The sequence below is a fragment of the Mustela lutreola genome, chromosome 12 (assembly GCF_030435805.1).
Source record: "Mustela lutreola isolate mMusLut2 chromosome 12, mMusLut2.pri, whole genome shotgun sequence".
NCBI classification, from domain to species: Eukaryota; Metazoa; Chordata; class Mammalia; order Carnivora; family Mustelidae; genus Mustela; species Mustela lutreola.
This window is the reverse complement of record NC_081301.1, coordinates 87,051,832-87,079,502: the sequence shown is the minus strand read 5'-3', so window position 1 is coordinate 87,079,502 and position 27,671 is coordinate 87,051,832. Positions and strand designations below refer to the sequence as shown.

General features: G+C 42.6%; 1 protein-coding gene and 1 long non-coding RNA gene across 2 annotated transcripts in view; one reads left to right on the top strand and one right to left on the bottom strand.

Annotated features, from left to right (window-relative positions):
* GDA (guanine deaminase) overlaps nucleotides 1-17,918 on the top strand; it is a 75,729-nt gene extending 57,811 nt beyond the window's left edge. The window contains exons 9-14 of the mRNA XM_059143594.1: nucleotides 1,879-1,976; nucleotides 4,273-4,340; nucleotides 8,945-9,091; nucleotides 12,347-12,477; nucleotides 12,858-12,885; nucleotides 13,977-17,918. Of these exons, the coding sequence (XP_058999577.1) occupies nucleotides 1,879-1,976; nucleotides 4,273-4,340; nucleotides 8,945-9,091; nucleotides 12,347-12,477; nucleotides 12,858-12,885; nucleotides 13,977-14,047 (543 nt within the window). The 3' untranslated portion in view covers nucleotides 14,048-17,918. The remainder of the gene's footprint in view (nucleotides 1-1,878; nucleotides 1,977-4,272; nucleotides 4,341-8,944; nucleotides 9,092-12,346; nucleotides 12,478-12,857; nucleotides 12,886-13,976) is intronic.
* LOC131813259 (uncharacterized) lies at nucleotides 11,550-27,370 on the bottom strand. Its single transcript, XR_009346694.1, has 4 exons — nucleotides 27,217-27,370; nucleotides 25,142-25,295; nucleotides 18,884-18,964; nucleotides 11,550-12,537 (listed from the first exon to the last, which is right to left on the bottom strand). It is a non-coding gene; the product is annotated as an uncharacterized LOC131813259 (long non-coding RNA).
* Between the last annotated feature and the right edge of the window lie 301 nt (nucleotides 27,371-27,671).

Below are 27,671 nucleotides of genomic sequence, written 5' to 3'. Positions count from 1 at the left end.
TAATTTGAAAGGTTAATACTCTACATAGATCTTGTAAATGCTACACCGTAATTTTCAGCCTTCTCTACGTATATTTCCATGTGATTAATAAGTCAACCTGCCATTTGCATGTTAATTCTATTTGCACAGAGCTTGGGAAAATTTTATTTACTTATTTACTTTTTAAGATTTTATTTATTTATTTGACAGAAATCACAAGTAGGTAGAGAGATGGGGGTGGTGAGGGTGGAAAGCAGCTCCCCGCTGAGCAGAGAGCCCTTTGCAGGGCTCCATCCCAGGACCCTGGGATCATGACCTGAGACGAAGGCAGAGGCTTTAACCCACTGAGCCACCCAGGTGCTCCAGGAAAATTTTATTTTATTAATAATTCTTTGGTCACTGAACTGTGCCTCCCAAAGGAGAAAAGCTATTAGAAACAGGTTTTGTGCTGAAGGAAGAAGAATTTTGAAAGAGTGAAGCTTTTTTTTTTTTTTAATTTTAATTATTTTCATTTGAGTAGAGTTGACACACAGTGGTACATGAGTCTCCAGTGTACAACGTAGTGACTCAACTTTTCTGTGTTATGCTATGCCCATGACAAATTCACTACCATCTGTCACCGTACAACCTACCACCATCGACTCTATTTCCTAGGCTGTGCCTTTTAGTCCCATAATGTATTCATTCCATCACCGGAAGCCCACGTCTCCCGCTCCCCTTCACCTATTTTGCACATCCCCCCACGCCTTCCCTTCTGCATCCGTTTGTTTTCCGTGTTTACAGATCTGGTTCCGTTTGCTTGTTAATTTTTCTTTGTTTTAGATTCCACATGTAAGTGAAATCATGTGGTATTTGTCTTTCTCTGACTTATGTCACTGAGCCTAATAACTTAGCATAATGCCCACAAGGTCCGTCCATGTTGTTGCAAATGGCATGATCTCATGTTTTGTTATTGCTAAGTAATATTACACACTGTATTTATACCACAAGGAAGACTTAACTCCTCTTCAGGAAAACCCACAAATATCATCAGGACTAAACAGAGAAGTGTCATATGTGGGCAGTGCCTGCCTTCTTGGATCGACTTCATCTTCCAAATTAATGCATATAAAATATTATATTTCCTAATTTTTGTGAAAATATAAATATGGGTGGTAAAACAGCTTATTTGGTTGTGCCAACTATATTCCAATTTAAAAAAGACCTAAAAAATAGGTAAATAAAGATTATTTGCTTTTTGGGGCTCCTGGGTGGCTCAGTGGGTTAAAGCCTCTGCCTTCAGCTTAGGTCATGATCCCGGGGTCCTGGGATCGAGCCCCACATCGGGCTTTCTGTTCAGCAGGGAGCCTGCTTCCTCCTCTCTTTCTGCCTGCCTCTCTGTCTAATTGTGATCTCTCTCTGTCAAATAAATAAATAAAATCTTTTTTAAAAAAAGATTATTTGCTTTTGTTTATCAAGAGCATCAGTGCCTGTATTTCACTAGGAGCAGAAATGAGAACAACTCTTTCCAGGATTACGCCTACAGCTTCCATGTGCTGACAAAGAAAAGCTTACTTCTAGAAAGTTCTGATTAAGATAGAAGCAAACACAGCCCCACCAGCTGCTCGCCATGTAGAATTAGGAAATAAAGTAGCGTGCCTCAAGGCAACAATGTATCTTTGAGCTGGATGGATATCCCAGCCTGTAGACCCCCTGGACCCTTGTGATTTTATAGACCTTTTTGGAGGGGTAACTTGTACACAGGGATTTTCAACATACAAGTAATCATAAATGCTCTTGGGAAGAGGCTTATAGATAAGTCACAGCTTCAGTCTGCACCTGTGACATCTTGCTGGGAGTCGAGACTAAGGGAAACGTTTTTTAAGTGGCAGACTCCACACAGGACACTCTTCTCTCCAGACAGTGATGGCACACGGCTGCTACCTTTCAGCAGAAGAGCTGCAGGTGTTCAAGGAGCGGGGAGCAGCCATTGCCCATTGCCCCAGTTCTAACTTATCGTAAGTAGACAATCATCGGTCGGTCAATGGTGAGTGTTTGGGTTGCGAATTAGCAGCCCAGATACCTTCAGTTTTCTCAGCCCTGCCTCCAGGGTCCCCCCTTTGAAAGTTCTGTTTAATTGGGACAGGAACCAGGTAGATGCACCAAGGCCAACCTCTGCTTCAGTGGGGAGAAAGAGCACTCAGTAGAGGACATTTATTGCAGAGTATGCATTTGAAGAACGCAGCATCTCTTAAAATTTCTGTGTTTGCCCAAAATGGGACAATAGGAAGTACAACAGAAAGAGTTCAAAACCTCCAGCATTTCAGGGTTTGCAACTAAGGACCGCTAGAAAGCATATGCCAGCCGGCCGTTCCAGAGAGAGGGTACTGACTTCCCATTACTTCGCATGCTCTGCAGTCAGGAGAAGGTGCCACAAGCCAGTGTCCGACAGTGTATACCGTGCTGCCGGATCCAACAGGACACCAGTTCACAGAGGAGGGACCATGTCCTGTTGTAATTCCCTGGAAGCTTTATTTATAACTAGTTTTCAACCCTTTGAAAGGTCATAGATCTGTGAGTCAGATGGAAATGATGGCCTGTATTTTCAGAAAAAAAGCTCACAGATATAGAAACATTACATCTCCTTTCAGGGAATTAATAGATCCCATGATACGGATCCATGGGTGCCAAGTTAAGAACCCATGCTCCAGGATTCGATACAGAAAGGATCTCACTTCCGGTTCTAGTTGATAGAGAATAGAGTTCCTCCCACTTGGAAGCAGGTTGAGATGGATCATTCATGTATTCATTCAGCAAATTTATTTCGCTTCTGCTAGGTTTTAGGTTTTTTGAGGGTTACTTTGTATCCTCTGTTCTTTTGAGTTCTTGCGGACCATGAGACCACTCATGTACAAGTAGTTCATGTGCAGGTGATTTCAGGACGTCTGTGGGTAAGACAGAGAAGGCAAGGGGGTCAGTAAGAGCACTGCCAGCTTACCACTGTGGGCTCCTGCAGTTTAATTCTTCCAGAAACCTCGGGGAACCAAAACATACCTCAAAGTCATTCTGCCTTCAGGGTGAGGAAGCGGGGTTAGTTATTCCCACACACCTATCAGTGATTTGTGGAGGGCTTCTGGGTGAGGTGAAGAGGTACAAATTCCCTAGAACTCCTGACCTTCTGAGAACAAGGACAGAGCAGGCTCTGTGATGGGGAAAGAGCCCCTAGGTAGAGTAGGAGGTGTTGGCAGTTGGAAGTGTAGGGAGTTGGCCAGCAAAAAGAGATGTATGTCAGATAGAAGCAGAGGAAAGACATGAGAGCCACAGAGCTATATTTCTGGTACGTTTTTGAGAGGTTCCAGAGCCTTCGGGTTTTCAAACATTACGTGGTCACACATGACAGGGAATCTGGCCTATGTATGGCTGTGACCATAGGGAAAGAATTTAACATTTCCGGGGTTAGTTACACAATATCTAAATTAAAATATGATACAGTTTTGCAAATTGAAGTTAGAGGTTCAATTTCCTTATGGGTACGTTTTTGTTTAGATGGTCACTGTTATTCTTTCTCCAACAACTTTGATCTATTGCGCGTGCGCCGGGGATTTGACAGTGGTACTTACGTGCGTCTTCAAGGAGACCACTGTGACCTTTGCCTCTTCTCAGACTTCTAAGAAACGCTTTGGTTTTCCTTTGATTCTAGAGAAAGGCAGCGCGTCTAGTAAGCTCAGGGTCATAATGTCCGGAATTCAGTCTGGAACCTTCTCTCCTAGCTTCTGCGGTCCTCAGCCACAGCCTGAGAACAGTCAGGTCCTGACTCATCAGCCTGCACCCCCTTTCCCAGTAGTACCCTCCTTTGATTTCCCAAGTCACTACTCATTCAGGGTAACAAAGTATCCCAGACACAGAGGAAAGACAATGTTTTGCAATTTCTACTTTTGAACATAGAAGGATGAGTTTATTAAAAATGAAAACAAAAACAAAAAACACTGAAGAACAGTAGATTTTTGCATGAATGACAAGATTGAATTCCTTCATTTATTTTTCCTTACAAATGATCCTATTTTCCTTCTGTTTCTTGCTGCTTTATACCCTGCTGAGATTAAGCTCAACCCAATAAGCAGAGCTCCTTTATGATAGTTTTTTTTTTCACTTCGGGACTTAGATGATCTGATTTGACTAATGTGTTTGTGTCAACATGAGAGCTTTTATGATGGGAAACACAATTTTAGTGAAATCACTGTCATTATTGTTGGTGTCCTTTTTTTGTTGGAAACACATGCGTCTCCTTGTCCTGACTATTTCCTCTTTCTACAGGCTCAGCAGCGGCTTTCTCAATGTGCTCGAAGTCTTGAAACATGAAGTGAAAATAGGGCTGGGTACAGGTCAGTAGTTTGCCATTTGGACATGGGCAAAGTGGTTGAGCATAACTTTATGATGTGACTAATTTCCAGGTAACAGTTTAAAGAATTCGTTTTCTTATCTGGTAGTCCTATCTCGAGCTAATAAAATGGTGGGAAGGCAGCAGTAAGAAACTATATGGAAAGGGAGAAGTTTTAATGATGCTAACCTCCTGAGGGCCATCGGGGATTGCTTGACAAAGGGTAAATCCTTCTAAGGTATTGTAGAGTTTTATTGTTTTTGGTTTTGTTGTTGTTGTTGTTGTTTAAGTCCTTTATTTCTTTCCCCCCTTTTGTTTGGTCCCTCTGGCTAGGTTTTGATGGTTTGGATTCATATGGTCTTAGTTTTCTGTAACTCTGTCATTACAGATACCATCTCAAAAGAAAATTATTTGACCTTGCCATGGGGAGCAGAGATTCGGTCTATGCCAGCATTGAGAATTTGGAGATATATTAAGAACTTGCTTTGCTTTTGATCAGTGTTTAACAAAATGAGATTCCAACTCCCACAGGCAGTCTGTTGTTTGCTGGGATGAAGGACATCCTAGGTGGCTGATGAATTAGTGGTGCCTTTTTTTTCCCCCCACAATACATTTTAATTGTTTTTCCTGACTGTGTGCAGTGTGGCTCACTTTGAAAGTATGAGACAGGCCCAAATGCATAGGCATATCTCCTGTGAACCTTTTATTTCTGTGTATGAATAACTAAAAAAATTTTTTTAAATGGGTATGGGGCACAAGGATTTATTTTCATTCTTGATGCATTTACCTTCCTGATACTTAAGAGCATTGGGATGTTTGCATAATGGCGAAGATGGTTGTCATCTTTTCTTGCAATAATTCACACATCAGTTTTATACCAGCAATGTCGGGAAGATATACAATAAAATGAAATGACTTATTAATATTTTTAAGGAGGTGTGCTAGATTAGATGTTCACTCCCATTTTATGTGAGTCAAAAGAATTATGATTTTTGAAAAATTCTCATGTAAGACACCAATCATTGAGACCATGGTAATACTTGGATATAGTCACAGGTGTTAAGCTAGTTATTTTATCATCAGAGAAAAGCTTTAATGAATAAGAAAAAACACGGCCAAGAATTTTTGTTACACACTAGTCTATTAATGAAAAATTTTGTAGATAGCCAAAAATCAGGTAGGTATTTCTTTCCATTTTTCTAGGATTTTGTCCCCCTGACTTAAGTTCATCACATGACTTCCAGTTCTTGACTTTGGTTGTACAGTGGTGGATACAATGTTTAGGTAAAGCTCTTCACTTATTAGCTGTAAGACTTTGAGCAAATTTCCTTAATTTTCTAAGACTTCATTTCTCTAATTTCTGTAACAATAACAATAGTTACAACTACGTCTATCTTATAAGCTTATTTTGAGGCTTAATGAGAAAAAAGTGCATACAGAATGGTTATTAGCACATACTTGACACATTGCACTAGACTGGTTTAAAGGGAAGGAGCAATGCTGGTATATTGACCAAAGGTTTGATTAAATATGACATATTCACTTACGAACTGGGAGAATGCTGCTGCATTTTACATGGTTTCTGTTGCAATAGCCCCACTGCATTCCACTCTTTTTGAAACATGACCTTTAAATATCAACCTGCCTCTCTCCTGTAGGCTTCAGAAGATCATTTAACCCTATACTATGGGCCGGGAGTAGGTCCACAAGTGGTTTGTTCACTCTGTCTACAGCAAGTGGAGGCAGATCTGGACTTTCTCAATTATTAGATAGGAGAAACTCACATGAAGCTTAACAAAAGTATTGCAAAATCAGAGAAAGTCATATCAAAAAGAATGAGGTGTGCCTGGGTGGATCCGACTCTTGATTTCAGTTTAGGTCATGATCTCAGGGTCCTGGCATCGAGGCCCACATCAAGCTCCACAATGGGTATGGAAGCTGCTTAAGATTCTCTGTCTCCCTCTTCCGCTGCCCTCCTCCCCACTCATGTGCACGTGCACATGCTCTCTCTCTCAAAAATAAAAACAAAAAAACCAATGAGAAGATGATCTTATCTCTGAAACTGACCTACCTCAGGGTTTAGAAGAAAAATCTCAGGAAATTGCCATCATCCTTGGAGTACAAGAAGACATGGTATATGAAAAGACCACAAGTTGTGATGGAAAAAGACATTTTAAAATGAAAGACGAAAACTGGGGGGAAAAAAGAGTGAGGAGCATGTAGACAATCCTACAGGACTGAAGGGAGGGTAAATTTTACAACCACTTTGGAAAACTGTTTGGCTATTTCCTATAAAGTTAAATATACTTTGACATATGACCCACTAATTCCATTTGGGGGTATTTACCCTAGAGAAATGAGCACATATGTTTGCAGAAAGAGTTGTACACGAATGTTTATGCCAGGTGTATTTGTAATAGCCCCAAGCAGGAAACAATCCCAAATCCCGTGGACTGGGGAATGGATAAGCAAACTGTGGTGTAGTCCTAGAGTGGAATGCCACTCAGTCATTCAGGAAAGTAGAAACCACTGATCTATGTGAAACAAAGGTAAATCCACAAATATTTTAAGTGAAAAAAGCCAGGCACAAAAGAGCACATGCTGTATATTTCCATATGCATGAAACCTAGGGACCAGTGGAGCTAACATTATGTTGATAGAAATCAGACGGTGGTTGCCAAGGATTGGGGATGGGGGCAGGGAGAGCAAATGACTGGAAGGGACTGAGAGAGAACTTGCTGGAGGGATGCAAATGTTCAACATCTTGTCTTTCTGAAAGGTAGTTAAATGGCTAGTATAATTGTTAGCATTCGTCAAACTAGAGTCAAACGGAGTTCTATGCATTTTATGTTGTCTTAAATTATAACTCAACTTAAAAATAACAAACAGTGTAGGAAGCTATGAGTAGAACTATTGCAGAAAATTAAATCAATGATGTGGAAAACAACATCGACCAAAGATCGAAGGGGGTGTTTGAGAATGATCCACATGGAGCACAGAAAGAATAACAACACACAGTGGGGGTTTTCTGACCCAGGACCCAGAGCAAATGGAACAGAAGTTGTGAAGGATAAATCTTTTTTGAGCTTAAGAAAGAACCATGTATCATATTCAAAGAACTTAGCCTGTTCTATGCTAAATCGTAACTGATTGGTAAGATATTAGAATTACAAAGAAAAAGGAAAAAAACCCTGAAAACGGTAAGGCAGGGAAAAAAGTCAGTTATCAATAAAACAATTAAAAACCAGTTTGGTTTCGGGTGTTTTTGCTGGCATGAAAAATAGCAAGATCAAGAAAGAGTTTGGAGCCAAATCATTGTTACCCAAGCATATTATATTGGACGAGATCCTCCTTTGTTTGCAAAGGCAACACAATTCTCCAATATACAAAGTCTTGGAAAATATGCTCCCCATGAACTCTTTGAAAAAATTACTTGAAAATCTACAGCATTCAGTGGGTTGTAAGACAAAACAATGGGCCAAGGTCAAGGGAAATGAGGGGACAACAGCATATTAGGGAGGTCAGTTAAAATAGAAAGAAGATATAAAAAGTTGTAAAAGAGTTTAAAAAATGAAAGCAAAAATCAAAAATGTATCTTAAGAGAGCATATGCACAGTATTAAAGTAATACCTTAAAAACGTTAGCCGGCTGTGAGCCTTAAACTGCTCTCAAAAAATAAAGTCAGTAAACAACAACAACAAATATAAACACAATTCCGTCTAAAAGCTCTCCCTGAAAAATTATCATGAAGAAGTAGCTTTTAATTCCCAAAGTTCTCATCTGTATTAGAATAGAGCTAGATTGAGTTTTTAAGGGTATAGAACTGTGAGCTTGTTTGAAGTCTCATGTTATCCAAATTATCTTTGTAACTATGCAGGCATATTTCTGTGAGAGTGCAGGGAATATCCAGATAAGAGTTTCTTCTCTTAGCTTTATTAGCCATTTGGGCATTGCACTGGGTTGAACTGTGCACTCCTTACCCACCCCCATCCTCAAAGATGTCTACTGAACAAAATGTGACCTTATTTGCAATAAAGGTCTTTGCAGTTACAATTAAGGTAGAGATTTCAAGATGAAGTCATTCTGAATTAGGGTAGGCCCTAGATGCAATGATGAATGTCTTACCAGAGAAAATGAATGACATGTAAAGACAGAGAAGAAGGCCATTTGAAGGCAGGAGCAGATGTTGTACCAGTATCATACTGCGGTAAGCCAAGGAACCGTTGCAGGAGCCTCCAGAAACTGAAAGCAGCAAGGAAGGATTCCTCCCTAGAAGCTCTGTAGGGATCACAGCCTTGCCAGCACTCGGATTTAACAATTCTGTCCTCCAAAACTGTGAAAGGATAGATTTCTACTATTTTAAGCTGCCACATCTGTAGTGATTTTTTGTAGGAAATGAATACATTGGACATGCATTTGATACTGATTGCAGGTTTTGAATTCTTTCAACTGTTAGTCTGTGTCTGTTCTGTGTCTAGATAAGATCTTTTCTTGGAAGTATATTCCAGACAGAGTGTCAGTCACTAAAACCCAAAAACCAATGTCATACACCTAATATCCCATTTATCGAATGAGGTTACTCTTGTGGCTTTATTTCATCTCCTGTAGATGTGGCTGGTGGTTATTCGGCCTCCATGCTGGATGCGATCAGAAGAGCAGTGATGGTTTCCAATATCCTTTTAATTAATAAGATCAACGAGAAAAGCCTTACCCTCAAAGAGGTCTTCAGACTAGCTACTCTTGGAGGCAGCCAAGGTAATGACCATTTTGTCTCTTTCTTTTTTTTTCTTTTTAAAGATTTTATTTATTTATTTGACAGACAGAGATCACAAGTAGGGAGAGAGGCAGGCAGAGAGAGAGGAGGAAGCAGGCTCCCTGCCGAGCAGAGAGCCCGATGTGGGGCTCGATCCCAGAACCCTGGGATCATGACCTGAGCCGAAGGCAGAGGCTTTAACCCACTAAGCCACCCACGTGCCCCCATTTTGTCTCTTTCTTGAGCAGCATACAACCGCGCCAGTCTGTGTCCTCGGAAACAGTATGAATGCTCACGAGAGTGGCATCAGCAGGCACCCCTTATTCATACCCCAATGCTGCGTCTCATGTACCATACCCCAGATTTAGTGGGTAATGTTCAGACATGTGGTGGAGGTATCCTTTCTTCAGCAAGTCCCCTGTCTTTGGCAGAGGACATGTTCAACACACAATTATATTAATGCTTTGATGGATATTTGCAATGGTCCCATGTGAGTGAGTTTTTGAAAATCATCAGCTTTTTCCCACTGAGTCGAGTAACACGTTCTCTATTGGCCTGAGGGACGAGAGTAATGATATTCATAATAATAGTAAAAATAATAGCCAAGACTTAACTCTTACCAGGTAAGAGGCACTGTGCGTCATGCTTTCTGTATTGTGACTTCAACTTCACAACCGCTGCTAATTCCGCACGACCAGCGAGGCACCTGAGCAAGGCGTACACGGTTGTCAAGCTAGAGTGCCCTGATTTGAATCCAGAAAATCTGGTGCCAGAGTGCAGGTTCCTACTTTTCCTCTGCAAACCCCAGCTTCAACTCTGCATTTTGTTGGTCTATTTAAGGACACTAATTACCCAAAGCTCTTTAAAAGGAAAAAGATGTAAAAGTGTAATTGATTGATATGTAAAGACTGCTTATCAGCTTTTTCCAGTTCTCACCTGTAACCATATTTTTAGGGGAAAAAATGGAAATTGGTCATTGTATTGCTTTTAGTCACTTCCGTATTTTAGTGTGATCTGGGTGGAAGATGGTGAACACAGCATGAAACTCAGGTAGCTATTAGGAAATGAAAACATCGAAACAGAGACAGTGTAGATAGAGAGATTTATGGGAGATACCCAAGGTCTTAGAAAATGGAGGAGAATGGAAGCTGAGAGTGTCCTGGGAAGAGAGACCTTCTGGCTCTTTGGATGTTCTGGGCTATGATGAATGCCATAAAGAATATTTCAGGGGAAACAAGCAGAGGTCATGCTCTTTGCATTTTCTTAAGTCTTATGACTTTGTTTTCTAAAGTTCCAAGTTTTGAATCATCCATTTTATAAAATTCCCCTTCCCTGTTGGTATTGTTGGCCCACCATCTGGTTTTCATGGTGCCAGTGGACTGGACTTAAGTGCCTTCTGTATTCTAGGCTCTCTGCGAGGTGCTTCATCGGGATCCTGTACGAGATCAAGCTGGCACGGGGTGCTTACCAAGTCATGTCTATCTTGCTGTGTAGCTTTTAGATCTAATTTCTGGACCCTGAGCTTACTGTGATGGAATTTCTTCTCCTAAGTGCGTGTCTCTGTGAGACTCTGAGTGAAATGAGACGACTGGATCACTGTTAAAATTGCAGCATCTCCCCAGCTTGTCACAGCCTTTCCCTTCACTCTCAAGACCAAGATGTGCATAAATCCCCCTCACAGGCACATGTGCTCCAAAGGCAGCGAGACTACATTTCCTGAAATGCATCTGAACTGCTTACCAGCCCTCCTGGGCCTCTCTGTAATAATCTGAATTTAGACCAGTTTACAAATTTGTAAAAGCAGGTGTGCCTTTTTTGGGTTAGCACATGCCTGACCTTCCAGGCCTGAACAATCTGCTCAGTTAGTTGATACGTATATGTACCATCAAAACTCTGGCAAATGAAGCTGATCATCTGACCTATTAAACACACAACAATTTTATGTTGAATACAGTCATTAAAAACTTCTATTTTGTTAAGCTTCTTTATCAAAGGCAAAAAGATTGTAATTGGCAAAGGAGGAGAGAATATCCAATGATTTTTCTACTACATTCGGTCCTTCCTACACAGTTAGTAGGAGTCACCTAACTGCCTTTAACATTTTCTAATTACTTTTGCACCCCTGTCTGCCTATAAGAGTTCTTTAGCTATAAAATCTTGTTCTTTTTCTGAGAATAAAAGAGTTACCCTTTAAACAATCTTTTAAGAACAAGTAGGGTTTCTTAATCAGTGCCTAGGGAACTGCCAAAAAATCTGCTGGATATCCATACAGGGAAAGAGAATGTACCAGATTGTGTCTAATGGAGGTACCTGATCCAATATTTTCACATCGGACTCTATCTTGATGGGACAGAATTCAGCCAACACATGCAAAAATTCAAATAAACAATGGTGCCCTCCAGCTGGCCTTGCTTCCTCTTCGTAGCTCAGCGTGCACTCCGATTACAAGCTTTAAGGAGCTTTAGAGTTAATATCTTTATTGACTCGGAAAGCCAACTACTCCCATCTTCTGAAACTAAATCATAAATATGACAGATGTTCCTCCTTGACATCCGATATTCATGGAACATGAATTCTCGTTACAAGATGGATCAAGTCAATAGACAGTACTGACCTATTTTAGAAAACCATTCTTCCCTGGCAAGCAGAAAGTCCTTGAGGTTACTGAGAAATTGGTCTGCTTTCTAAAGCACTGGCACTCTTGAGTTAGGAGGACATACTTACTTTCAGAAGTCAATTTTCCCCATTCAGTGGATTTAACCTAAGGAACTTAGGATGGACAGGCCTGCGTTGACGAAGATGCAAAAGGATACTTATTTGAGGTTCATTTCACTGCCATGAAAATAGATCCCGTCAGCTGTTTCACAGAACAAAAAGGGCAAGAGTTGGAGTGTGTGGGGGGAGAACAGGAGGGGAGAAGAAGACATTATGTCAATCGTCATGTTTCTTAGAGGGATGAATGGAAATCATAGGCCAGCTGGACTGTGAAGGGCACTAATAGAGCCGAAACAGACAGACACCATCTGAATTAGAGATCGTGGTGATGAGGGGACCTGTTTTTATTCTCAGATTTTGCTTTCCACATGCTTCTTCTGCTTCCTGTGTGTCAATGTTTCAGGATTTCTTAGAATGAGAGCTTCTCTGCTTCCCATTAAGATAGCTTTTTTCTAGTGATAGTTTGCAAGGACAGATGGGGACATTTTCACCATCTGAGGGCTCCAAATACTGACTGTTTACTAATTTATTCCACTCTGTAGCCCTGGGGCTGGATAAAGAGATTGGAAACTTTGAAGTGGGGAAGGAATTCGATGCCCTCCTGATCAACCCCAAAGCATCTGACTCTCCCATTGACTTATTTTCCGGGGATCTGGCTGGTGATACATCTGAAGTAAGTAAAACGAATTTCGTCAAAAGGCATCTTTTTCATGAAGTAGTCAACATATCTTCCCTGGAGGAAAAAAAAAATTAGAAACGGAAACATTTTAAGGGAATACAGGGGAATCTTAAAAGGGAAAGTAGATCCTTTTCAATTTGCCAATGTAATAATAAGAATGATGGTACTAACAAAAACTTGTATTTTGAATATATTTATATATTTGAATCTATTTGACTACAAGAAGTCCATTTCTTTTTCATTAACGCAAGTAGATTTTGCCTCTGAGAAATAAATTTGTATGTCTGCGCTTTATCAATCCCTGTTGACTGTGAATTTACTCTTCTAAATGCACAGAATATTTTTTCTTATTATTACTTCATTTTTCATTTTAGGCTGTAATCCAGAAGTTCCTCTACCTAGGTAGGTGGATATATGTCTCTGTGCTAAATAAAATCTTTCCTGGTCTTTCTTGGGGATGGCCCCCTGCATGTGTGGCCCCATAGGTTAAACTCTATGCATGACCATTTCCTTTATTATTTTAACAATTCCTCAGCATCAAGCCCATTTCAGGGCATTATCTGAAATGCCCGTGTTCCTCTGAAAGATAAATCCAAAGCTAAAGAACGGCAGGTTCAGGGAAGAGGCTGTTGGGTCCCTTCCTCCCCATTCACTCTCAACACCCGCCCAGTCCTTCCTACCATGTTCGATTTGTGGTAAGTTTGTGGTGGAGTCCCACCACCCATGTTTGGTGTGTGTGTGTTTTGTTTTATTTTGTTTTAACGTGTTCTCACATTTGATTCTGTTCACTGAGAGAAATAAATAGTATGGAAGATTCTACTTTGCCCCCCCTTGGTCTGGGGAGCTCTGAGTACTGGGTGAACTTGAGAAGAGAGATGGAGGTGCCGTTTCTAGAGCTCTGTTCCTGGAGGCCCTCTGTCTGCCCATGCGGAGGATGATTCTGGCCTGTAAAGATAAGCATTTCCTTTACTGTCAGGGCTGGAAGTGCAAACCACTCCAGCTGACAGGGCTGCCCGCAGAAAGTGAACCCAACTTTCTGTGATTTCTGCCTTCGGTGCAGAATTCAGACCCTAATCCTCCAGTTCGATGGAACCCCGTGTCTTGGTCATGTCCCCTTGTCCAGATTATGAACAGTCCGAGAGGAAAAATATGTAGCTTTTTGTATTTTCCCTCTCAGAAGTGGTATTTGTTTTTAAATCCCTCCCTGTGGCAATTAAAACACCTACTGACATAGGAGCGCCTGGGTGGCTCAGTCCGTTGGGCGTGGGACTTTTGGTTCCAGCTCAGGTCATGATCTCTGGTTGGTCATGGCACTGAGCCCCAGGTCGGGCTCCACACTCAGTGGGGCGTCTGCTTCTCTCCATTCTCTGCCCTTCTCCTCCCCCCACACTCACACACTCTCTCTCTGTCTCAAATCAGTAAATCTTTAAAAAAAAAAAAATATGTATTGACATAAAAACACTTTATGAATGATTCCTTCATTTTTCTTTCAGGAGATGACCGAAATATTGAGGAGGTTTATGTGGGCGGAAAACAGGTGGTCCCCTTTTCAAGCTCAGTGTAAGACCCTCGGCCTCTAGGAATTCTCCTGGGATCACGTGGTTCTGCATCTCCCTGGTGCCCAGGCCGAGTTAGAAAGTCCAAAAATAGTATCTTGTTCTTGGGATGACTCTCTCTTTCTGTGTCTAGTTACAGTACTCACTTGACGAATCGTTTGAAGGGGGTCGTGCTAATTCCCAGCCCTCCGGTTGGGAGGATTCAGAATCTCTCCCTTTTGAGCTGTTTGGATTTACTTTAAGCTCAAATATAAGGGAATGTTATTCCTGGTGGGGTTCTTATTGTGAGATTTAAGTCAAATCGATCTTGTATTTGGAAATGTGGAGAGAAAAGGTATTCCTGTAAGGCTAGATATGTTGAGCTAATAAATGTGAAAAATCAAAATGGAAAATGAACTAGTAAATATATTTTTATGAGGGAGAAAAAATTAGACTACGAACATGCATTGGAAAATCACTTCAGATTATGATTAAAAATTATGTACTGAGCATATTAATTTCAGAGGAGAACTTGTTGAATTTTAAAATGTGTTTCTAGATTGATCTTGTGTTCTGGAAATTTGCACTTAATGGAATTTGCATTTCAGAGACGTGTTATTGTTGTGCTTTGCCTTCTTTGGGGATGAAATGTCAGAAATTGAATGCCACATGCTTTCTTCATATAGTTCTGTGCTGCAGAGTGTTTGACAGAGGTTGGGTGTTAAAGATTTAAAGACTTAGGAATATTATTCATATAACTACAGGGTACAAATAGTGGTATTTTTGTGTACTTTAAAATCACCTTAATGTATAAATGTGTGATGCTATTATTGCTTCAGTGTTATTAGAAAAGAAACAAACTCCATACTCCACTGTTGTGTAGACTGGAGTCTTCATAAACTGGGTCACGTGCTGGGCAGTAAGGAGCTACCAGTACTAAAAGGAATGGTTTCATCGCAATGATGGGGTCTCCCCAAGAGGTATGCCATGGTTGCTGAATATTTCACCCTTAGATCTCAATCTGGTAGAATTTAAAATGAAAGACAAACTCAGTTAAATACATTATTAAAAATCTTTAAACCCTGCTTACTGAAAGCACTGGATTTTTCCATTTTATCCTGTTGCCTTTTTAATTCCTTATAATTTTGGGGACATTCAAATTTTAGGATAATGAAAGTACATGCCCCACTTAAGGTTTATAGTAATAGGACTCACCTACACTAGACATCTAGGAACATTACACAAAACAAAGAGTATTTTTATGCTTCCCAGTACAGTGTGCTTTTCCATAACCTATAATTAAAAGCAAATTTTTTAATAAACTCTGAAGAAGTATTGATGTGAACGTCATTTAAATACTACAGTTTTCTCATTTAATTTCAAATACTATGAACCAACACGGAAAAGGAATAGATTTTCTTACTGTATCTTCACACTCACACCTAGGACTCAAGTGTAACTCCTTATAATTTACCTTAGAGTAGGGAATATAATAGGATATATCTATATTATATTAGGTTCTTACAGACCTAAGAACAAAATTCCCCCTCTTGTACTATAAATTTGATCCTCAATTAGTTGTACTAAATCAGCAGTCTGTTTTTCCCGGTGGAAACACTTTTAGATTTGATTGTGTACACACAACATCTAATGATGGAACACAGTTTTGGTCTTATTTTCATTTTTTAAAGAATTTCTCTTATTTGAATACAGCTGACACACAACTTGATCTTATTTAAAACACACAAGCAGTTTGTGTTGTGGGATATTAAGTGACTCCGTAAATTTAGCTTCCAGTGGCCAAAGGAACTTGGCTCCCTGGTGTCTAACCCACAGGAGTGGACTGAAGAATTTAGATCAGATGTGTAAAATCCTCTCATAGGCAGCAGCTACATTACCAGCCTTTGCAAGATCCTACACTTGTACCTTCCTTAAGGAAGTATGTGTCGATGTCCAGCATCAGTTTTCACTTCGATGAAGGATTCTGTATATAAACAGGTGTGACCTCAGCAGCAAGAAGAGTGGCCATCTACAACCAGTCTGTCAAACATTCCATTTAGCCCCAGGAGTATCTTAAGACCTGACTATCTTTTCTGGTAAAAATAGGATGTGTTGAAATGTTTACGTGTAGTTCGCTCTCCCTGCATCTCTTAGAACTTCTGTGTTTTCGTGGTTCTCAGCGCAGTGGTCCTGAATGTGGCGTAGGCTTTGTGCAATATGGCAGTCTTTGGCCGTACATGTGGTTAGAGGCTCTACACCTTGAAATGTTAGCTTGGCCTCATGTGGCTTGACTTTCTGAATTGTGGAGAAGCAGTTTTTCAAGCCAACCCTATTTGTCACTTTATGGTCGAATATTTTGCTCTCTGACAGGAAAGAAAGAATGAAGGCTCCTTAGCAGTCCCCTCCCCTCGCTCTGTACTGGTGGAGTCGGGTTTCATGGCGTTTGTTAATGGAATACACTTTAACAGGTAAAAACTGAGTTAACAGTGCTGACAGGCCTGCGTCTGAAAGATATTTTCTACAAGAGAACAGAAAAGGGGGCTGATCGGGTAAGGTGAATTGAATTTCCAAAAGGGAATGAAACATGGGATTAGGACTGAGAGGTTGTCCTGGTAATCGTACCCTGAGACTAAGAATCTGCTCCCTTCTTTGGTTCTTTCTCTGATTTCATTGTCGAAGGTGCTAGAATGCAAGAGAATATCTTGGACCTAGCTCCCTTCATGCCAGGAGGAAGTCTTTCTAAGTTACTATTGTGAGCACTGAACCCCACAGAATCTCTTTTTCACTGCCCTGAGAATTCTGCATAGTAAAGGGAGGAAAGTGATTGGAAACTTTCCTGTTACGCTTAGCTGATCTTGAGCCCTGGAGTGTCCCTGTTGGCAACTACAGAGGTAACACAGTGGATGTGAGATCCAGCAATGTATTCTGAACCTTTATTCCCTTCCAGACTCTTCCTATTTTTAAGCTTCTCACCTCAGAACCAGACATATGGAAAGCTTTCAAGGCAAGCTGGAAGGCCTATTGTATCAGGTCTACCTTGGGCGTACATGGAAGATATCTAGACCTCCACTCTTTTGTACCCTAGTGGACATCTTTTCATTGTTGTCCATTTTTTAAGGTTGTTGATGCTGCTGGACACATTCACATGTCTAAAAGGAGCATTCTGAATTTTTAAAAGGTAGACTAAGAAATGTGTCGTGGCAATGTCTTGAAATAATTCTCAAATTAAACGGACTGTTACAAATTTTTAAGTTTTTTGTTTTTCTGGGTTTTTTGGTGAGTCTTAGAAGAGATATTTGCAACCTCAGATCTACCCAGCCCCTTTCAGTATGATTTTGGGCCCTGACCCTTTTCAGTCTCTATAAAGAAAGTCTGTAAAGAAGTACACAGACGAACAGACACTACTGGAAAGCCCTAGCATTGGACCCCATGCGTATTTTCACAACCAGCCTCTCCCTTCCCCGCCCACAGTCCCAAAGGTGAGAGATTGAGAGCTGAGGGGTTAGTCTGTAAATCTAGTCCAAATTTACTGAAATGCAAAACTTGGGAGACCAGTGATGGAACGCATGTAAATTTTTTTTTTTCAATTACAAGTTTTATTTATTGTTTGTTGTCGGAACTCATGTAAATTCTAAGACAGCTTTCAGCGTCCACGAGGAACAGACACCATGGGGCACTGAGTTGCCCGTTTATTTCCTGTTCAGGAGCCTGTCAGAAAGCATTCTCTATCACAAACCACCTGACATTATATGTCGAACTCCGGACTGCTGCTCTTAAGGACATGTATGTGTGTATTCATGAGAACATTTTTACTCAGTATTTGTGTGATTTGCTTCCCTGTTCATGTGCTGAGTGAGCTCCTTTGTGCTTCAGACAAAAATAAATGAGATTTTGTGTTTACATTTTTTTGTTGTTGTGAGTTCTATCGCTCTGACAGAGGGAGATTAATCTTGCAATGTGTTTCTCCTTTTAACATGAGTTTTTAAAAATAGAATAGAATATGTAGCTGTGGGCCAATGTGTATCTTCCATTTTATGATAGACAACATACATAACTTCTAAAAATTAAGCTATAGAATGTCAGCCATTTAGATTGCTGTTACTTTTGATTTCAGCATAGTTAAATTTCTTATTTTCTAAAGTCACAACAGAGTAAGAAATGCACATTAACGTCAAGAATTGGTTCACACAGGAGCATCTGGGTGGCTCAGTTGGTTAAGCATCCGCTTTCAGCTCAGGTCATGATCCCGGGGTCCTGAGATGGAGCCCCACATCAGGCTCCTTGCTCAGCAGGAGCAAGGAGCCCAGCAGGATTCTGTTTCTCTCTCCCTCTGCCTGCCTGCCTACCGCTCCCCATGCTTGTGCTCTCTCTTTCACTATCAAATAAATAAATAAAATCTAAAAAAAAATACTCAGAATTCTCAGGTGAGTAATCTAAAAAAAAAAAGTACACCTAATTTGTAACTGAGCAAAGAGTTCTGTTAATAGTTAATCAACAGGCATGCGCAAATTATTGCATGGTATTAAATTAGTCATTTAAATAAAGTAAGGTTTAGATACAAAAATACTTGTCAGTAGCAAAATAGGACCTGTACTAGGGTGTTTTCAGGACCACATGCATTTAGAGGAAAAGGATCCTTAAGTATTGCCACCAATAAGAGCAGGTTTTGTTTTGTTTTGTTTTGTTTTTTAATTAATCTTGCTTTAAAATGGGATAAGAGAAAAAAATTAAAGGAGTTAAGGAAAGTATTCTGTTCTTTAAAAAGTGATAGAACATTCTTTTAGAGTATAAATCAACTTTTTCACGAATTCAGACTCATCCCCTCTTAACGATCAAGCCTACCTCCACCATCACTGTAAAATTACCTTAGATCCATCATACTTCTTGGGTTTTTCCCATGCTTCTACGTTGGTTGAGTCTGCATTTTGGGGTGGGAAGAGAGGTTGCTAAAAAAAAATATGGGAAAACCTTTAGTGGGCAATCTTTCCAAGGAAACTCAGAAAAAAACCCTTTTTACCTAAACATAAAAAGTGATCAAGAAAATATGAACAGCTGACATGGGGTTTTGGAGGCCCCTTGAGCCCTCCTCGATTGCCTGGACTCTGCCCTTCCTTACAGGGAAGTCAGCAAACATTTGCTCTTCTCTTGTAGAAAGAGAGCTCAAAGTCATAGCAGAAAAATCCAACATACAAGAAATAAAGTCCCTGGAAAGATTTATCATTCAGTTTGATGATAAAAGGTTCTCACAGGGGCACTGGGTGACTCAATGGTTTAAGCCTCTGCCTTCGGCTCAAGTCATGATCTCAGGGTCCTGGGATCGAGCCCCGCATCGGGCTCTCTGCTCGGCAGGGAGCCTGCTCCCCACCCCCCGCCCCATGCCTGCCTCTCTACCTACTTGTGAACTCTGTCAAATAAGTAAATAAAATCTTTGAAAAAAAAAAAAAAGGTTCTCATATCTGCTTGAAGACTGAAACTTACAGCTTCACTGTGAAATTAATTTCTGTTCTAATTTGGGACGGTCTCCAAATCAGACTTGTGTTTTACTTCTGTCCAACAAAGCCACAGTGCGTACGTGAGTAATTCAAGGAAGAGTTTGACTCTTGTGTTGTAATGGCTCAATTTGCTTCCTGAAGCGTTTGAGAGGCTTTAAGCTGCTTTGGTGGTGGTTTTTGTTTTTTTGTTTTTTGTTTTCCTGCAAAAGTTGATTGCTTTGCCACCTGAACTTGAGAACAAATCGAGGGACGGCTTTGTACTTGGAAAGCACTTTGAAATCTCTACTGAGTCACGGAAACTAAACCCATAGATAAGGAAATGAGAGAATTTTGCTATTTCAAAGGAGAATTTCAGAGGCTCAGAAAAAGAAGTGCGCACACTTCTTTCAAAATTCATGTACATTTTTCTCCAGGCAGAGCTGTGACAGATGAATCAGGCTTGGCCAATTACATATTCTGGATTAATCTATGTAAGCACCACCAACCCTCCAGCATCATGAACATGTCTTGAATGTCTGTATCCAAGTAAAACCACACAGTGATGACTCAGGCATATGGGTGTGAAAGACAAGCTGTGGGGTTTGGGGGGTTTGTGTTTGTTGTTGTGTTCAGCTCGGGGACACTTTTTTCCTTTTTTTTTTTTTTAATGCCCAGGACAACTGTGCCCTCTCTCGCAAATGGGATCTTTATTATAACCTATAGGGGGAAAAGAACCCACTATGTATAACTTGTACAAAATTCTCATGTTCCTTATAAAATTACTGCACAGATATAATGAGAGAGAAATCAACATATATGTGCAAGACTTCATTAGTTTGTGGTACTATAGGCCATGTCTCATGGCATGATGGCTTCTAACAGAAATTGCAGATAATAAGTCAAATTGCCCTGAAATGTATGTAGCTGTTCTCCTAGGCCTTTCATGTGTTGGTAAAACTGAATACTGAAGATTAATGAGTTGCTTCTTTTAAAAAAGACAGAAATCCATATCTGTAGGAAGCATAAATAACAGCCTATCAAGGAATGTTTAATTTGCTGATCATGAAGTTGGTACCTTTTAGACCATGTTCATTCAAGTGATGTTTTAGTAAATACACACCACATACCGGGCACATGGCCCAGTGCTGAGGGTTAAAAACAACGTCCACCTCTGAGGAACTCAGCCTGGGATGGTAAGTGAGAGATCTGGAGAAGTCAGTGACAGAGGTATGGAGTGCTCAGAGGGGCAAGCTAGGGCGTGTTGGGTATCTGGTGGGCAGGGAAAACAGAGGGCAAAGTCTAGTGGTGAAGGTGTCACAGAGGAAGCAGTGTCTGAGCTGTGAAGAACAGGAACTTTTCTATGTGAAGATTCTCCAAACGGTGTTCCCAAAGGAGCATGTGACATTAGCAACAGCCGTCACCATGAGCTTGGCCTCTAAAAAAAGTAAGATAAGGTTGAGGTGGACTAATCCATTGACCATAAAGGTCACCAGGGGTGAAGGTTTCCAGGCCCTTCATCCTAGAAACTCTGATTCAGTGGGTCTGGACTAGAGCCTCCAAATTCTATTACGAACAAGTACCTTGGTGAGGACAGAAAGCCGCTGTAGTGACAAGGGCCATCCCGGTGAAGACAAGGACCAGATGGGATCAGAGGTGTGAAGAGAGAAGACATGTCAGCCAGTGAGTCCAGAACTAGGAGCCTTGTGTGCAACAAGGGTCCTTGACCTGTTCACTAGGCAGATGTGTGATGAGCTCACAGTACAGACAGACCTGCACCCCAGTGGGTGGGGAGAGAGAGGCCGGCGGCCATGTTCCTTCCACAAGGAGAAACCTGAGAGGATGAACGCTGCCCAGAATCATCCAGATGCCTGCTCCTGACTCTGGGGCTGGAGACCGAGGAGCTCCTGTGCTGCCTGACCTAACCAGAGGCCCCAGGGCTGCTGGGGCTCTCAATGCTCTACCATTTTGTGGGCTACCTCATTGTCCTCCGGGGGCTCATGCTTCTGCCAGCTTTGTTTCTGCCACTTGCAAATCAAAGAGCCGAGACTAACATCCCTCTAATCTCTTTGCCCCTCATATGGCTGAATTCTTCGGGAACAGGTTATAAACTTTCTTCTTAAAGAAAGGACTGAAGGATAAACAAAGAAACAATCACTTCACAAGCAATCTGGCCATGTCCACAGCCCAAGCCTGCTCAGAGGCTTTCTCTCCTCCACATCCATAGGGGCCCCCTGGGGCCTGAACCTCCACATCCATAGGGGCCCCCTGGGGCCTGAACCCTCCGGGACCCCAGACCAGCTCCACTCAGGGTTCTCTAGCTCTGCTCCAATAAAGGAACTCGGGACAAGTCGCTCCTGGCAGAGTCCTAGGTGGGATACCAGGAGAGTCAGATGCTGCTTAAAGAAGTAAATGGCAGCAAGTGTAGCCAAAACAAGAACCTGTTCCCTCTCCCAAAGGGACTTCACAGAGTGGAGGAAAATTGGGGGACGACCTTGGGAGTCAGGGCTAAAGATGGTACAGTCACATGATGGAAGTGGCCTGGCTCAAGTTCCCAGTGGAGCACCCCTGATCGAGAAATCCACGGATGTAAAGGAGAACACTGGTCCCACTGAAGATTCAACAGCTGTTAACACACAGCTGTTCTGACACTGAAATCCAGGGCTGTGAGTTAATACCTTTGTTGAGGCCTTTCAGGGCTCTGCCCCTACCCAGCTGGACTGACCAAAAAACCGGGTGGGAAGCTTCCCGGGGAGGGAGACCCCTGTGACCTTGGGAGACAGGGTCAGGCATCCTTGCTGCCAAAGGAAACTTGAACTCAGGAGAGTGAGCCTCACCCCTGGGTGTGGGGCCAGGAGTCTCTACTGCTGTGTGCCCTGTCATTATGCACTGCCCTTCTCCTGGGTGGAGAATGGGTAATGACATGGCACTGCTTTGACCTCCCCAGCGTCCCACAACTTTAGGTCAGGTCTGGAGTGCTCGGAGCTCACGGCTGGACTCCTCTGGAAGCAATCAGTGTTTTCCACGAGTGCAAATGGCAGTGGACAAAGAAGATCACTTTCTGTTTGTGCAGGAAGCAGGCGTACATCAGAGAGCACGCTCTAACAGAGCCTGACCTCCAGCCCCCTGATGGCCTCTTCTGTCCGCCAGGCACCTACGTGGGTCAGTGGTGGCCCACAGGATACTGGCAACCAGAAACAGAGCTGTGGTCCCTTTGGAGTCATGGAGGGCCTGACCAAGGCCATGTGCCATCTCCCCAGCCAGCCCTGGGGTGGTGCTCAGTGCCCCGGTGGAGAAATGCTTGGGTCAGGCCTGAGTGTCCTTGGGTCTCTCTCAGACTCTGGTCTAAGCTGCCGTGATTTTTGTTCCCAAAAAGAACCAACCCACCTTAAGGCGAGAAAAAAGCTAGTAAGAGATTCTCTGCTCAGTTTGAAGGATACTAAAAACTCCACGAGAGCCTGCTGGAGCCACAGAGGCAGCCGGGAGGAGGCCAGTCCTCTGAATCACCCACGCCGAGTCCAGCAGCAGTCAGTGAATATCCCAACAGGTAGCATCTTCTCCGGAGGACAGGGTAGACCTTGTCCAAAAAGAACAGAAAAGCTTGACTTCAAGGACAGACAAAACCACTTGAAAATGCATCAAAATCCCATCGCCCCCTAGTGGCTGATGGCAACAACATTTTAGGAGCAACTCAAAAGAACATAGAACAACTTTTGAGGGAGATGATGGATGCTCTGGCTGAAAACACTCATTTTCAGGGAAGCCCAAAACTTTCCCAAGTAGGAAAGCTCCGAGAAGGGGCGGTGCAGGAACTGCAGGGGCAGAAACAAATGTCTGAGGAGGAAGCAAGGGGGTATGGGGCGAGCACTGGTCAAATACTCAAAACTGCACTGAAGATGGTAAGTTTGCCTGTTCTTTCCAGAAAACATTACATGATGGCAACTTGACAATAGACAGAATAAATCACTTGGTCTGTGAAGCAGAAGTTGATGTGAAGAAACTCATTGATGCTGTTAACTGAAAAGACTTGAAAGAGAAAAACAAGGACATATTGAAGAATTACGTGAAGAAAGCCAATGGAATAAGGAGTCCAGAAATCAAAGAAAAAGTCAGCAGTCTGGGCAAGTATGTTTACAGGGTAAACATTCACACCTCGGAAGTGAGATTCAAGTGCTTCCGCTAAGCCTTGAAATACTGCCTCAACTGCCTCAAGAATGTAACACAACTTGACAGAAAACCAGTTGAGGAGGGAGTAACCGCTGGAGAGAGGAGAAACTGTGAAAACATCAGCCACTGCCCTCAGAAGTGCGCCCCCTACTGGCAGATGGCAGAAGTCTCGGAGAAAAGACTGGAAAGAACCACGTCCTGCCGGCAGAGATGGTTGGTGGGCAGCTCTGTCCATGAGATTTAAAAGCTCAATGACCTAGCAAAGAACATGGTCCAAAAAGACACAAACTGGCTGAAGCTGAGTTTAGATTCCAACTCTTTCTCTCATGACTCCCTGCGATTCTGCATGCAGCCAAGGGCAGGGGCCCCGTGTCAGAGAATCTCCTGGATCATCAGGTCCCCAAGGAAGCATTGAGGCCAGGATCTGGGTCACCTGTGGGTTTGGTCAGATTGCAACAGGTGAAATAAAAAGTCCACTGAACATCTGCAATCACCTGATTGCACCTGAATATCTCTTTAGGAATAACTCTGATTCCTCTCTTTTCAAGTTTGACTGAAGTTATTTAATTAGTGTTACATTTGTTCTTATTGCCAAAGGCAGTGTTTTACAAATACAGATAGTTTTAGGGACGCCTGGGTGGCTCAGTAGGTTAGGTGTCCAACTCTTGATTTTGGCTCAGGTCATATCTCGGGGTCATGGGATCGGCCCTATACCAGGTTCCACACTGGGGCATGGAGTCTGCTTGGGATCCTCTCTCTCCATCTGTCCCTCCCCGCCAAAACTCCCTCTCTCTCTTAAAGTAACAACACCCCCAATATAGATGGTTTTATTATAATTCTTATGACTACATTATTTCCACTTCAATTCTGTCTCCTCTAAGATAGTATAAGTACTTTATTTTGATTGAAATAAAAAGTCCACTACACTAACCCCAAATTGAGAGAGGTTTGACCTGACTGGATGAAGATGTTTAAAACAATAAAGATAATGTGTATATGCTGTGAGTTTTTATCAGAAACCTAAGAAGTTACTAAATATTTATATCAATGTTTTAAATACAATGCCAAAAAACCCTCAAATAACCACACTCCCAGCTAAACATAGGAATATTTTTATTAGTTTTATCCTAAATTCATGTTACTTTGGAGGAGTTGATATTTTGCAAGTACTTGTTCCTTTTGTGATGCTTTTTTAGCCCTAATTATCCTGTTAAGGATATTCTTTGCTGTTTAAACATCTCAAATTTTATGCAGTCAAAAAGGGTTTCATTTGTGGGGGGAAAAAAAGGCATGTGCTCTCTTGAGAGCAGGCAGCCAATGCTGAACAGTCTATCCTAAAAGGGTTAGGGTCATTTCTACACACAGGATGCCTTCCTAGGACACCCCATCCCCCACCATCACAGATTATTAGTCCTTGTACTTGATCCAACCTAGGCCAACCCAATGCTGTTTTCCTGGAATTAGAATTCAGGACCCAAATAAACTTACCACTGGGTTATACGGCAGAATCCTTAATGACAGTTGTAGTCAGAGGCCGAGGGTGTGTTTCCCTCTGGGCTTGGCTCTTACAACCCGTGGGTGTGCCAGATGTGTAAGCAGATTCAGCCAGCAGAGAAAAATAGGACCCCAGGGCGGGCCTGTGCTGAGAAGCAGAGAAGAGAAGCTGTGTTGGATCTCTGGTAATTTTTTTTTTTTTGGCCCCAATTAAGACCCCCAAGGGAGCACCTGGGTGGCTCAGTCGGTTGAGCATCTGCCTTCAGCTCAGGTCATGATCCTGGGGTCCTGGGACTGAGCCCTGTGTTGGGCTGCTTGCTCAGTGGGGAGTCTGCTTCTCCCTCTGCCTCTGGTCCCCCTCCTTATGCGTGCATGCACGCGCACGCTCTCCCTCTCTCACAAATAAATAAATAAAATCTAAAAAAAAAAAAAAAAAAAGACTCCCAAAAGATCTGTATGTGCTTCCTTGTTGCAGGTCCCAAAAGATTTATTGTATTAAATCCTCTACACCCTTTTTCCTCTTTTTTTTTTTTTTTTTTTTGGAATCCTACAACTCTTACATAAAGACTTATATGCCATTAAATGCAACATTGTCATTCTTTCTTATCGCCCCCGCAAATGCAGCTGAACTTGAGCTGGAAAAGGGTTCAGGTGTGGACAGAGAGGTAAGAGGTCCCTCAGGAGGCTCAGAAGGTATTTCAGGTATGCAGATGCCAAGACAGAACAAAAACAAAGACGAGGAGGACAAGACAGACAACCCTGTCCCAACTGCTAGGGTTCAAGTGTTTTCCTAATAATCACACTTGTGACCACAGAAAACAAAAAATGACCAGGCCTCAACGGAGAAGTTAACCATTCATGAATCCTTATTCAAAACAAAACAAAACAAAACAACCCATACCATGGGAATTTAAGGGCCACATGTTTCTGGGCCAGTTCTCAGTAAGAGTGCCCATGAAGAGTCCCCAACAGCAACCAGTTGGGACCCCTTCTCACTCCTGAGAGCTTTCCCTGTATCCTCGCTTAATAACACTCCATCGCTTTGAGGCAGGCATGGGGGTCCATCTTCTGCCATTCTGACCGTCACACAAGTTAGAGTTAGGATTCTTCTCTGGTGAGGTGAAACATAGACCATCCGCTGGTTTGGCTACCGGATGAAATTCTTTACATTTGCACTTCCCACCTGTGAAATTAATCCTTTGCATTTAAATAGCTGCCGTGTCCTGCGGCTTCTCAGCTACACACTGGACAGGAGAGAATGTCTCTTAGCTTCTAGGAGGAGGGGACATGTGAGTCATACAGGACTCTGCAGTCCTTGGAGGGGTGACACAAATACCCCAGAGGGAGGACACCCCAACAGGGTGCACCCCCCATTCTGTGAATAGGAACAGAATTCCCCGACTTCTTCTCTTTTCTTTAAAAGATGAGAAGTAAACTAAGGTTGATGTAATGAGAGGCATCCTTATTTTATACCACACACTGTCCAACTGATTCATACTGAAGCCACTCAATCTTCACAAGAACCTAACGGGAAGGGACCATCATTGTCTTACTTTCACAACAGAGGCTGAGGCCCCCAAAATTAAATAACAGGGTTGGATTCAAGGCCTGGTAAAGGATGCTGGTGGGATAACTGGCAAACTCTGAATAATGTCTGCAGATTAGATCAGGGGTCTGCAAACTGTCTTTGGGAAGGGCCAGAGAGTAGGCATTTGGGGCTCTGTGGGCCAGCAAGGAGAGCCGCTCAGAAGTCTCTGTCACAACTACTCAACTCCGTCTCTGCAGCACTAAAATTAGAACGTCAGTAAATTTCACTTGTTAGGTTGTTCTCAATTATTTAAAAACATCGGTAGCTACAACTGATCAAGGGAAAAAAGGGGTTCTCGGAGACGGCTGACCAACCAGCACGGGAATTCAGGCCTCAAAGCCCTTCCAGGTTCTTCTTTCCCACCCCATTTCCCCCACGTGGGCCACAAGCACCAAGTATGCAAAAGTAGAAGGGCAGAAATCTCCCTCCCTGCTTGCGCTCGGGGCTCAGACCTCTGGAGAGCAGCCTTCTCTGAACCCACCGGTGTTAAGTAAACCTCCCATCCTCCAAGGTCTCTGAGGGCCATTTGGTTCTTCCTCCAGGATCCAGTCCAGGTTGCATAACACTCGGCTCCTTGAGCAGGTAACCCAACTGCACTAGCCCAGGGTTGCCACTGCTTTGGGGCCACGGCCGTGTGGTGACGCAACGAGCGTCGTAAAGGAGTAGGCGCGCCGGGGCTGATTTCCGGCAGTCTCCCGTCTGGTCGCCAGCGACCAGACCCGCCCCGCTGTTCCCACCCGGACTCAAAGGAGGCCTGGCTTCTGAGGACTTGGTCTCCACATTGGATTCTGGTAAGGCCTGGGACCCCAGGACCAGTCAGCGATGCCCCCACCCGTCAGGGTGGAAGGGGAAACTGACTGCTTCCCAGAGACCTCTTAGAGGTGTCGCAGGTAGTGCCTCCCAGGGAGGGCGGAGGTCCCTCAGGTCAAGAACCCC